Genomic DNA, 13296 nt, shown 5'->3' on the forward strand with positions numbered 1-13296 from the left:
AGAGAAACTGTACTTTGGAACATTTGTAAGAACTAGCATTGTACTAATGTTTATATATTTTCACATATTCAGGATCAAATCAATTCAATGGTCAGGTGTATTTCCATTTCTATAAAAGTGTTCTTCATACAGTAGATCACCAACCCACTGGTAGGTCATGAGAATAAGCGCTGTTTTTTGAAACTCTTCTTTGAGTTATACACATACACATAAGGGCACAATGCAAAATATGGTTTTGGAGTGAGTATCTTAGCCAAAAAACATCTAAAGCCATTGATAAGCACAGACATTCTAAAATACATAAGACAAGCAATTATAAATTCAGCTTAGATCTCCTTAAGATTTATACTTTCCTCAATGGATAACGTTCAGTTTAACTACCCTTGCACTTAGACATGCTATCAGAACTTCAAGCCATTTATTTATTACATTTACTAAAAAAACCAAATGTTTACCAAAAAACAAAAATAAAAATAGGCAAGTGAATAACTTCCTTAACAGGTCAATATCTTTATCATTCTCTTTGTATGAAAAAGAATTCTCCAAAAATCTGGCTTTGAAAAAAGAGAAGAAAATTAAAATTGAAAACCAAATCTAAGGAATATATATTTTGCCTTTCTGCAAACTTAACTGAAAATAGTGCAGATTACAATGACTTACACTGGAATGAAAATATCTAGTGAGTTAAATATTGACTCAGACCAAACTGAGGTCAATACTTATTCAAATAAATCTTCATAGTTGCTGAAATTGAAAGTCAACACAGTTATCAGAATATGTGAATCAGAAATACTTGTCAGTGATTACTGTCAGCAGCAACATTTAAGCCCATTAATCTCAGATAACTGGTAATGTACTACCAAATATAAATATTTGGAATTTCTGGTGAGCCCACTCACTAAACAAATTAGTGCAAATAATAAAGACTTTTTATCAAAAATGAAATGCAATAATCTATGATGATTACATATTTAAATAGTTACAGACTATATAATTAAAATAACTTTTCTAACAGCAAATAGCTCTCCTCTCCGTCCTGATCTTTTCCATGTACCACCAGATGAATAAAGAGAAAAGAATATGAGTTAACACAAACTACTATGATCATTAAAAGCAAAAACAAAAATCTTCTTTTCATCAAATTATATGCTTTGAAGTTTATTATCCAGTTTATGATTTAATAACTTGAACTTCATACAACAATTTAAGGACTAAGATAATCTTATAAACAGCATATTTTAAACCATCCATTATTTTAATATGTCCCTCAAACTTCCATATTTATAGACTTTTAAAATTGCAAGGAAATAGTTGTTTTCAATTTAATAATACAAAAATGAACCTGGATAAAATTTACCAAGTGTTTATATTCCATCATTTTAACAAATCTGGTAAAATTAAGAAGTTTAAATTCTCATTGAAAAAAGAAAAATGTGTCAATGACTATAAAACAGATACTCCCATCATTCAAAAGGATTTTTTCTGTGACTTAAATTAGTGTTTGAAATATGTTTGTTAAAGTAACTTACATTTTTAAGGAGTACACTGATTAAATTAAATATTGCTTACACCCCATGGTATATGTAAAAAGCACAAAGATAATGGGGTAGGAATGGGAGAAAGAATCATCAGTTTTCATCACTGTCTTAATATCAAAATAACAGCACACCTATAGGTAAAATAAACAGATCTTTGCAAAGAAAAAGAATCTGACCTTGCATACAGTTTCAATAAAATATGTGCTCACAGGACAAAATCATTTCTGACACGTAATTAACCCTCAGAAGGATATTTTGTCACTGTATTAAGGTACTACATTTATTTATTAATTATATATTTATTAATTCCTAATTTTGCATATCCTAAAAATATTATCAATCTTTCCCCTCCCCCCCCATCAGTTCAATTTGAATATTGAATTCATTCAAGTATTTATGTGCTAAGAATGAAGATACATATCTCTCAATCACCTTATAAATAAACAGAGGCACATTTTACAATATTAATCTATTCTGGACACCTTACTTTATAATATATCATTAAAATAAGTACAGGCAGAATACAGACTATTTTTGATTACACTTAGAAAATTCATATAGCCAAGAAAAATCTTGAAACAACTACCAAAAGCCCACAATAACGATGAAGTCAAAACCTGGGATTCTCATACCAATCCACACAATTTAATTACCATTTATTGATTCCAGTATGACAGTCTTGCAATATACAGTGCCCTCTGCTGGAAGAGGGAAATTAAAGAATTGTATCTTCATTACCTTCACTGAACTGATGTATGACCTTGAGCAAGTCACCTGCCTCAGCTAACTACCTCAGTTATTTGATCTGCAAAAGGGAATAGCCAAAACGGCCTCATCAGAAATTTGCACAGGAATCAAAAGACAAATGCCCCCAGGCTGGTTACTGCTGATAATGAGAACTTCATAAAATACCCATCTCATATTTCCCTATTCTGTCTGAATACATTTAAAGCCTTAGGGTGTAAGTGTTTAGCACCAAATAATGCTACAGTTCAAACTAATCAACTCTCAGAATTCATCATCTGTTATTTAAACACCATGTTTAAGAAACTGACATTATTTTTCAACACTTCAACAATTTTAGCAGTCAAAATGAAATAGAATTCTGATTTATGAAGGTAACACATATTTTAAATAACAAAAGGTAGAAGTTCTCTGTCCAAAAGAACAAAGCAAGAACACCACCAGAAAATAATTCATCCCCCATCCGTTTCAACATGGAGAAACATCACATTAGAGTTTAAGATATGATGATACATGGTGCTCCACAATTCTTAAAGATTCTATTTGTAAAATCACTTTTTGGTTTTGTATATTTCCAAATATATGAGGATTTCTTTTAGAAACAAGTTAAATGGTTAGGTTTCTTTAAACATGAAAATTATCAAATATCAAAATACTACAAAAACTCCCTTACTCTATGTTTTTACAGATTAACAAATTTAAAACAACAACATGCTGTTTAAAAGTGCCTCCTCTTTCAATCTATTAACACTGTGTCATATAAAGCAAAGGATACAACTACTAATGAAGCTTTTTCTTTTTCCAATTCAAAAAGATGAAAAGGAAACCCTTTAAAAAACATTGTTGATATTCTAAAAATGTCTACTAAACCTCTAGAAATTCAAATATCTTTATTCCAAACCCTTCTCTAGGAATATTTTTACTTATTTCATGATTAAAACTAGAAAGATTTCCTACCTGCTTTCTTGTCTGCGATAATCTTGCTGCTGCTCTCCTCTGATCATTGGCTTCACCATCCCTCGTTCTGCTGTGCTGGAGGCAGACAACATCCTGTCGCTGTCCAGTCTAGTAGTGCTCTATGCCAAGAGGAAAGCACAGTGAGTTTAAAAGCAGCATGCAGACCAACCAAGCTTTACAGTCACTATGACAGGTAAGGATCAGATGCCAGGCTGCCAAAGGGGAAGGGCAAGAGAGTGAATGCAGAGGAAGAGAACAAAGACAAGAAAACGATTTAGCAAAGCTGAAGTTGTCAGGTCCACAATGACTTCCCCCAAAGGACGTACCATTAAAACAATAACAACACACACGGCCATTTTCAAAGTGCTAGAGTTGGCTTTAAAGCACAAGCATGCATAAGTGATACATTCAACACAGTTTTTTAAAAACTACAATAACAATAGTCACTTTATTCCTAAAAATTCAACCCAATAGAGTGTATTTAAGTACTTCCAAACACTACACATTTCTAAACAACCTATGGCAGACGAAAAGAATGGGTTGCCTATATTAAGAAAACAATTGAAAAAATTATATACAAAGAAATTCAATGTAGCAATTTTATGTAAGATTTCTCTTCACAAAAATAATCTGTTTACTGTAGCAATTAAGCATAGATAAGCAAGAAGAAAATAAAAATCACTCTTATCTTACCACCCAGAGATTAACATTTTGATGCTTGTAGCTTTTCAGTTTTTCATAGTTTCCATGAATGGGAGTATACAATTTATTTTGAAAAATACTTTATATGGTATGTTCACATGTTTACAAAGTAGTTTTTAGCTTGTTTTAAAGGAAGCAGGACAGAAAGACGTGGTGTGTATGTGTATAGAGAGAGAGAGAAAGATATCTAATTATATTAAAATGTATAAATGAACACTCATAAATATGCATAAACAGTTCAGAAAAGGATCCATCAAAATGTTACCAACTGTCAACTATAAATTGTAGAAGAATTATTTCCATTTTTATATTCTTTTCCCTATCATTTTTTCTAAATTGACTATACATTTTTACAATAAGAAAATAAAATTTTCATAAAGACAGTCATATTTGGTTCTAAAAGTATTTATTCACCCAATTATTCAATAAATATTTACTGAGATTCTTATGTGCCAGGCACTTTTTTAAGTACTAGAAATACAGCAGTGAAATATATCAAACAAGATTCCTACTCCCACAGAGCTCATACTCTAGTAAGCTTGAGGGGGTGAGGGGGTACAGTCAATGAACAAATTAGAGAAGAGTCAGATGGTAATAAAGGCTGCACAAAGAATTTAAAGTAAGGTGTTGTAATAGTGACCGTATGCTCAGGGGAGACATTTTCAAGAAAGTGACTTTAAGCTGAGATCTGAATGTTAAGAAGGGACAAGTGGTGTGAAAATCAGGGGAAAGAGCATCCCAGGCAGAGCAAGCAAACTAGTGCAAGGAACAGCCTTCAGATGGCAAAGACATGGGCACATCAGTGTGGCCTGAATGCAGTGATGACTAGCACAAGGTAAACTGAGCGAGGAAGGCAAGGAGTCAGGTCATATAGAGCGTTGTAAGCCAGGATAAAGACTTTATTATATTTGTGATCAGAAGCCATGGGGTGGGGGGCTTTAAAAGCCACAGAGTAACAGAATCTAACTCAACATTTAAAAAATATCAGCCAGGGTGCTGTGAGGAAAATTCTGCGAAGGGAAAGAACAGAGAGGAGATACTATTTAAGAGAATGTGCAGTACTCCCGCTATGTGATGATTGTAGCTTAACCCAGATTTCTTACAGTGAAGATGGAGACAAGCAGACACACATGGCGTGTGCTTCAGAGGTACAGTAAACAGAACTCGTTAATCACTAGATGCAGAGGTTGAGACAAAACAAAGCCATCAAGGGTATCTTGTAACAGATTTCTGGATGAAGCAACGTTGGGATGGTGATAATTACTGAGATGGGGAAGGATCAGGGGAAGAAACATGTTTGAGAAAGAAAATCTACTTTTATCTATGTTAAATTTGAAATATGTATTAAACATCTAAGTGGATACGTTTCACAGGTCTTTGGAATCTGGGGAGGTTGGGGCCAAAGAAACACATTTGGGAATAATTAACATAAAGATGGTATATAAATGTATATAACTGAGGAATATCACTGAGGGAACATGTATAAACAGAAGAGAGGAGGCCTAGGTGTGAAACATGGACCCTCCAAATTTTAGACACACAGGAGGAAGAGGAACCAATCAATCACACCAGGGAGGAGCAACCAGTGAGGCAGGAGAGAGGTCAGAGTGATATCCTAGAGATCAAAAGAAGAAAGTGCATCAGATAAGTGGCGGCGACCTAGGCAAAAAGAGCTAAGACAACCAAAATAAGAACAGAAAAATAAACTTTGGACTTGGCAATCTGGAGGTCACTGGTGACCTGGACAGGCATTGTCCCTATAAAGGGGGCAGGTATCCAAATGGGAGTCAAGGAAAGAAAATGAAGCTAGGAAATGGGGACAGCAGCCATAGATTATTTTTTTAAGAAATTATGCCATGGACAGGAGTAGTAAATGGGGGCAATAGGCGGATGGTGAGAGTAAGCTGTTTCATTTTAATCAGAGATACTATAATATGCTACAATGCTAATAAAAATGTTCCAGGAGTGCAGCAGTTTACTGCCCCGGTGGCCTCCCATGAACCACACCTTGAGTAGCCCCATCCCCTTGAATCTGGGCCGAGTCTCTGAGTTTGCTTTAAGCAATGGAATGTGGAGGAACTGATAGTGTGCCAGTTCTGGGCCCACGCCTTTAGGCCTGAAAGCTTCTGAGCTCTTTATAAGGTGTCAACTAGGGAGTCTAGCTACACTGACAGACTATGCGGCAAGAGGCTATGTGGAGAGGACACGAGATGACACGGAAGAGCCCAGCTGTCCCAGCACAGCCTCGTCACCAACTCACGCAGTAGGTTAATGCAGCCAAACAGCTAACCCCAAGACTGGAAAAAGAACACCCAGGTTAGCCCACATCAGACTGCACAGTTCAATAAAAGGGCTGTTGTTCTAGCCCACTAAGTTGTTTTGTTTTATTTTGTTTAGGGGGGAGGGGTTCTCCAGCAATAGATAACCAAAACAAAAAAGAAAAATATGATTAGGCAAGAGATAAGGGAAAACTGTGAAAGCAAAGTGCTTGAGAAGGGACTAGTATCTAAGTTGAGAGGTTAACAAGAGCAGAAGCACATTATCGTCAGGGGTAATTTGACCTAGAAGGACTAGTGAGTAGCAAAAGCCTACGAAACACATAATCCCTGCACAGAAGAGAAAGCAAAATTTCCCAAGACTTGGGGGAAAAGGACTCGTCTGCCAACTTTCTTTTATGTATCATCAGAGATAATCTAACAGTCTAGGATCACTGTGATGTCTGTTTTTCACAAAGGAGTTTTACAAGTACATTATATTACCAATAATTTCTCCATGGTTTCCTAGGGTGTTAAGCAAACACAATCTTATCAGAGAACATATAACAAGCTACCTTGCTTGTTGGCATTGCTGTTCCACTATGAACATCTCCTTCTAAATCAAAAGTTGTCTCCTGAACAATTCTGTTGGGGGAAGGGGAGGGGATAAAAAAAGAAAGACGCAAAATTAATAACTTTCACATGACAAGGCATAGTCTTTTCTTAATACAAAAGGAATAGTTAGCTAAATAGCCCAGTGTTCGAAGCTTTTCAAGAAATTGCTTCATTTTTAGTACATGAACTTACAGAACAATAAAAACTCTCTAATATAACTTTATGAACTTTGTCTTACTGATGTATACTCAATACTCTCAGGATATTTCAAAAACTGTACTTTAATAACAAGAAATTAAAAGGAAACACAAAGAAAAAAGTAGGCTTATTTTATTAAACAAATCTACCTAAAAGTGTAGACTAGGTTGCCCATGACTATATGTACACAGAGAAAACAAAGATAACTAACTACACAGAACACAAAGAGCAATGACTAAACTGCCCTCCTGCTTCAAAGCTAATTTGATAATTTTAAAAAGTACATGTACATTACAGACTACAAATAAAGAAATGAAAAAATTTTTGATGTTAGTCATCACACAAGAATTATCCTAATCTAAGCAGTTTTTAGAGTATCACAAAATATCAAAACTTTTACACACATCATTAGGGAAGTTTAACTCCAGATAGAAACAGAATCACATTTCGAAAGGTCTAATAACCTTGAAGCAAGCTATAGCTCCTGAAGCACAAATGAAGACTGAAATGTCATACATTGGTTCTAGCCTATCATATATGCTTGACTAAAGGGGGAAAAAGAACCCTAGAAACACTTGGAAACCAACAAGTATGAATACATAGTTACATTTCCTGGATGTAAAAAGAATAAAATCTTTTTGCTACAATATTTTTAAAAGATATGGCCTAATTTCAAAACATTATGGTAACTTGAAATTTTTATTTAAGCCCAATCTGTAGAATGAAGCAAGGAGGTGATGCACAAGTTCAAAACAATATTTCAACTTAGAAAAGCAGATACAAATTCCTCCTCTATCCCTTCACTAAGAAAATAAAATCATTTTTGTAATACAAAATAATATTATGCTTTAAAATAGTAACTTTGGAGAAAGCAAAATCTTTTAGTACAGGATATATAATTGTTAATTTTCTGGACATGATTTTGGGCAAGACATTACATCAAGATATCCACAATAAAACAGAAAATGTTCTTCTGGTTTCAACTGGTCTGAGTGGGACATTCAGCTGAGTTATTCTGACTCCCAACTAAATAAGAAATAAGACGGTTTGCCTCCCTTTGTCACCTATGACGGCTACATATACACATACGTAGCTTTTCTATCCCTAACTTCCTCTTATGGACAGTACATGAATATAATCAATATACACATACGTAGCTTTTCTATCCCTAACTTCCTCTTATGGACAGTACATGAATATAATCAAAGCTTAATCTTAATTCCATTTATAATTACCATCCAAAAATAACAAAATTACATGTCACTATGCAAAGTTCTTTATTTTTTCCCTGAAGCTACCTCTTTCAAGATTAACATGGGCCCATTTGTTCCTTATTTTGGATATATGAACAATCCCAAAGTGACTTTATTCGTGACTTTGATGATATTATCAAATTATGACCTTTGATTATAAAAACTACACCTTACTCATTTTGGCATTCAGGGCATGATAACTGCAGATGACATGGGTACTCAATAAATGTAGACTAGATGAATAAATAAGTGATCGAATCAATGAATCATCAAACTGATTTTCAATATTAAATTCTGCTACTTTGCTGGTATAAATACCATGACTAAGGACCTGAAGACATAGATTCTGAAATCTGCATTTAAGAATATATGGATTATCTATCCAGAAATTTTTAATAGTTTGACATTAGAACAAAGGTTTATTAAAAAAAATGAAAGTCCTCTCTAATATGTTGATGCATATGTAAGTAATGAAATATTCAACTGTTAAGCAGTTTTTACTAGTTTTGCAGGGGAAAAATATAATATTAATAATAAAAAAATTTCACAACATATTCCCTTCATCGAAACTTAAACTATATTCTTATATGCTTTGTGCTTTTGGCCAGAGATATGCTAAGAAGAGACCACAGCAGGTTTCCAAGGCCGGAACCACATGGCAAGACAACATTTAAAGATTGGTTTTCTCACGCACAGGAATCATCACCAAGTAAAACTGAAGGAACGACTATAAGAGTGGAACAGAGGTAGACTTTAGAATTGTGTTTATACATAGCAATAGATATGGGCAGGCTACTAATAGTAACACTATTAAGTAACAAACTTCAAAATAAATGTTATACTTTGAATTGTGTACCCAAAAAACATGTCGAAGGTCTAACCCTCAGCACCTCAGAATGTGTCCTTATTTGGAAAAAGGGTCATTGCAGATGTAATTAGTTAAGATGAGATGCTGGAGAGAAAGATGGGCCCTTAATCCAATATGACTGCTTATAAGAAGAGACACAAGACAAAGCCGTATGAGGACAGAGACTGGGACTGGAGCTGTGCAGCTACAAGCCACAGGACACCAAGGACTGCAGCCACCCCCAGAGGCTAGGAAGAAGCAAAGGATTCTCCCCCTAGGGTCACCTGAGACAGCACGGCCCTGCCAACACTTTCAGAATTCCAGCCTCCACAACTGTGAGAACATAAATTTCTTAAATTTCTGTTGTTTTGAAAGCCATCAAGTTCATAATCATTTGTTACAGCAGCCCTAAGAAACTAATGCAATAAATATAATAGTAAAACTCAGAAATAAGGACAATTGTAAATTAGAGGCAATAACTGTAGGTACTGTGAAAGACAATGTGCAACTCTGGCCAAACTTCAGTGAGTCTAGGAATAAATGGAAAGTAAGGCTATACATAGCACAGGCATACTTGACCCTACCAAGATGTCTGATGCTGAAGTGAAAAAACAGGACTGAAGAGAAGCTGATGGAAGGTTTCTTTAGAATGGAAAATATCTGAGTGTGACTGCTAAAGAAAAGAGCCTATGTAATGACAAGAGATAGAATATGGGCATGTGGCCGATAAAAGAAAAGTATAACCTTAAGAAAGGAATATAAAAACTTGGTCCCCCCAGAAACAGAAAGGAAAGGGAAGTTTAGATACACATTAATTAAGTTTAAAGATGGAAAAGAATGTTGGAAATAGACTTTCTTGGGAAACAGACATTAAAGGCACTTGCTGTTTTTCTTCAGGAAGTAAAGGTATGGTCATTTGTTGAAACTTGGAGCACAAGATGAGAAGCTAGAAACAGATTTTAAAAAGCCCACAAACTTTGCATATTCCATTTCCCTAAATGAACATTATGTGATAATCCACAAAGTGTCCATCTTAGAGAAATATATTAATTCTTAATTATCCGAGCTGTCTTTTGTCCCTTTCTTTTGCCAAGATTCAAAATGAACAAAGAATGCAAAAAGAAGTAAAGAGTTCATGATAATCCACCAGGAATAATCAAAGTTGAGTTTATTATGCCATTAAACTGACAAAGGAACAATATAAATAGAGTCTAAATATTCATACCTGGCCCACAGTAAGATATGGACCTGGGTGGTTAACCAAGGTTAGGTTAATGAACAAAACAAAAGAAAGACAATACAAAGAAGACAACCAACATACTAGTTTATGTTTGTGTTCCTCAGGCAGAAAGTGAACTTTTGGTTGCTTTAAAATACCATGAAAGAAAAGCTACTGTGCTCTTTTTCCAAGATTGATATCCTTTTTTGGAAAATGGATAATAAAGTATGTGTATGCATGTGTATGAAATTTTAATTATCATTACCAGAAGGGAAATCTTAGTCCCTCTGGTGAAAAAAGTTCTACTAGATACAGTCAGTGAAAAAAAAATTTTGTTTTTTAGTAATAGGTCCAATTGCAAGTACTCAGAACGTCACTAGGTGGAGCTAAAATATTTTGAATTCCTAGTTAACTTTTAAAACAGTGCTAAAAAAGTGGATAATACACAAAAGACACTCAAAAAGAATGCAATAGTCCTTAAACCAATTTTAGTATGTGCATGTATGTAGGTATGTTTTTGCTAAAGTATGAAAGAAGGTAAAAGGACCAAAGATTTTTCTGCAATATAGCAGTTGTGAGCCAGTGTGTGCTTTTTAGCTTTCTACAGCATTCAACTAAATTTTCTGCTGATAAACATGATCTTCCCCATGAACATATATAATTTACTTGCAATCTTGACCACATGGGGACTAGAGGAAAAGATTAAGAAAGAAATCTTAATGTGTTTCATTATTAATTAAAAAAAAAAACCTCAATAAAAAATCCTAGGTATGTAGGATAATTACAAACAACATCATTCTTCACAAAGGAACAAGGAAAGTGTTGTGTTTTAATATCAGTTAAAAACTAAAATTTTAAAAAAATTTAAACCAGCCAAAATTTCCAATTTTAAGATGATGAAGTCAAGACCCTTCTGTCTTCATCTTCCTTCAGAAACCAACCCAAATCAACAATCAGAACCACAACCCCTCTTTGATTGTTAAAAATTAAAACAAATTAAAAAAAATTAAACACCAAGTTATCTATACTTAATTAAAATTATTTCTTTCAGAGTAATCAAAATACTCAAGAATTCTTAGAGTTTGTTTATGATATTTACCCAGGTTTATGTCTGGGACCTTTCACCATAAGGCCTCTATCCACAGTTCTTTTTGCAATAATGTGATCCTGGCTGGGGTCCACAAATTTAAACACATGCGTTGACCCAAACTGCACTTTCATGCCACTCTGTAGCATTGTTGTCTCTGAGATACGCTGACCGTCCACGTAAGTCTCAGCATCCATACTTCTTGGGGTAACAGTAACAACTCCATCCATATTTGTGAGGTCACAGTGATGAGGTTGAATTCCTGGGCCAAACAACTAAAAATACAAGGAAATTTTAAAACTTTCATCATAAAGTAATGATATTTAAGAACAGAACTTTAAAACTTTTTGTGGTAAATATGATCTAGTAAGAACCAGATTTTTGGTACTTTTTATGAGTGGTTTTCACCAACAGAATCAAAGTAATTAAACAGTATTAAAGCAGTGTAAAAATAATTAAACACACTTTATTTTCATTATCCAGTAAACTGATACATGGCATATTTTAACTTTGAATTACAAAGTATATGGTCATCTTAATAAACATGTAGTAAGCAATTAATAGATAAATCTATACAGACCATTATGACTAAAAATTCCTATTTTTTGTTTTACTGCTGTGCTAAGAATAAAGAGATATTAGAATTGAAAAAAAAATGTAACAATCTAACCCCATCTTTTTATAACTGAGAAACCAGAAGTATAGAGTAAGGGTGATTTGCCTGAGTTCAACTTCAGGAAGTAGCAAATCCTCATCTTTTTTATTTGAAAATGTGTTAAGTATGTTTTAGATGCTTGAGATCTATATTCAAATAACATTTTAAATAAAAGCATTTGAATACCTACTACCATGTGTGTCAAGCCCAGTAATATCCACTTTCACACAAGTTATTTCACACTTTCACACAAGTTATTTCAGACCTTTAAAATTGCTATCACCATTTTTAGTGAAAAGCAAACAGTCTTAGAGGAATTTTATAATCAGTCCAAGTTTCTAGAGGTGGAGCTTGCTTACAAATTACATGCCACTCTTTTCACACTAATGCAGAGAAAAGTAACTCAGGGTAGACAGATACATTATTTATAATTTAAATTGAAAGTCCTTGGGAAGTTTAGAGCTGCAATATGACTGCTCACCTGGATAGAATTGTCATCAAATTTTTCTGTTCCAACTTCAGTAACGCTTAATTGAAGGCGATAAAGCTTTGGCTTATCTCTGGAGTCAGAACCATCTGCAAGAAGAAAAGGAACAGAAATTCATTTGCAAAGCCTAACGTTCCTGTCATATTATTTGACACAAACAAGCAAAAAGTTATCTTAGAAATGACACTCCAGTTCTAACTTGTTTCCAGGATTTCTTTTCAAGAACGCTCTAAATTTACATCACACAATTTAACAAAGTTGATATGGAAATTTCAAATTAAGAAGCAAACACATCATCTTAAATTTAACATAAATTAAAGTGCTAACACTTGCTTTTTTAAAAAAATATTTTATACCTTTATGAACTGTTGAATTTTTTCTTTATTTCCCTGTTTATGAATTTCTACGACGGAGGTGGAATGGGGAGGAGGAGGAAGAGAAAGAAGCACCACTGCCGAAGACATCTTCCCATTTATACTCAGATGTTTATTTACTTCTCACTGACTGCATTCTATGTAATGCATGATGTCATCTGAGACTTATTTTGATTTCAGAGATGTTAAAATATGAAAAAAATGTGCCTCAGAGAATCCATAAAATATGATATCATTTCAGACTTCTACATTCATACCATAGCCATGGATATTTCAACTAGGGCTCATATTTACCAAAATTTCCTTAAAAGGCCAAGTGAGAGTCTACTTGATCTACTCTACAACTTCCTTAATAACTTCCAGAA

General features: G+C 34.0%; 1 protein-coding gene across 14 annotated transcripts in view; it reads right to left on the minus strand.

Moving 5' to 3' along the window:
- The window catches only part of AFDN (afadin, adherens junction formation factor), a 167702-nt gene that overhangs the window by 58860 nt on the left and 95546 nt on the right, over positions 1 to 13296 (minus strand). For all 14 annotated transcript variants that reach the window (XR_005214095.1, XM_037817580.1, XM_037817579.1 and 11 more), the window contains 4 exons: positions 12552 to 12646; positions 11428 to 11690; positions 6772 to 6841; positions 3240 to 3358 (listed from right to left, as the gene is read on the minus strand). Coding sequence is in view for 13 of the 14 variants with exons in the window: in XM_037817580.1 (XP_037673508.1) it covers positions 3240 to 3358; positions 6772 to 6841; positions 11428 to 11690; positions 12552 to 12646 (547 nt within the window). In the remaining variant the exon portion in view is untranslated. The remainder of the gene's footprint in view (positions 1 to 3239; positions 3359 to 6771; positions 6842 to 11427; positions 11691 to 12551; positions 12647 to 13296) is intronic.

The sequence above is a fragment of the Choloepus didactylus genome, chromosome 24 (genome assembly GCF_015220235.1).
Source record: "Choloepus didactylus isolate mChoDid1 chromosome 24, mChoDid1.pri, whole genome shotgun sequence".
In the NCBI taxonomy this organism is placed as follows: domain Eukaryota; kingdom Metazoa; phylum Chordata; class Mammalia; order Pilosa; family Megalonychidae; genus Choloepus; species Choloepus didactylus.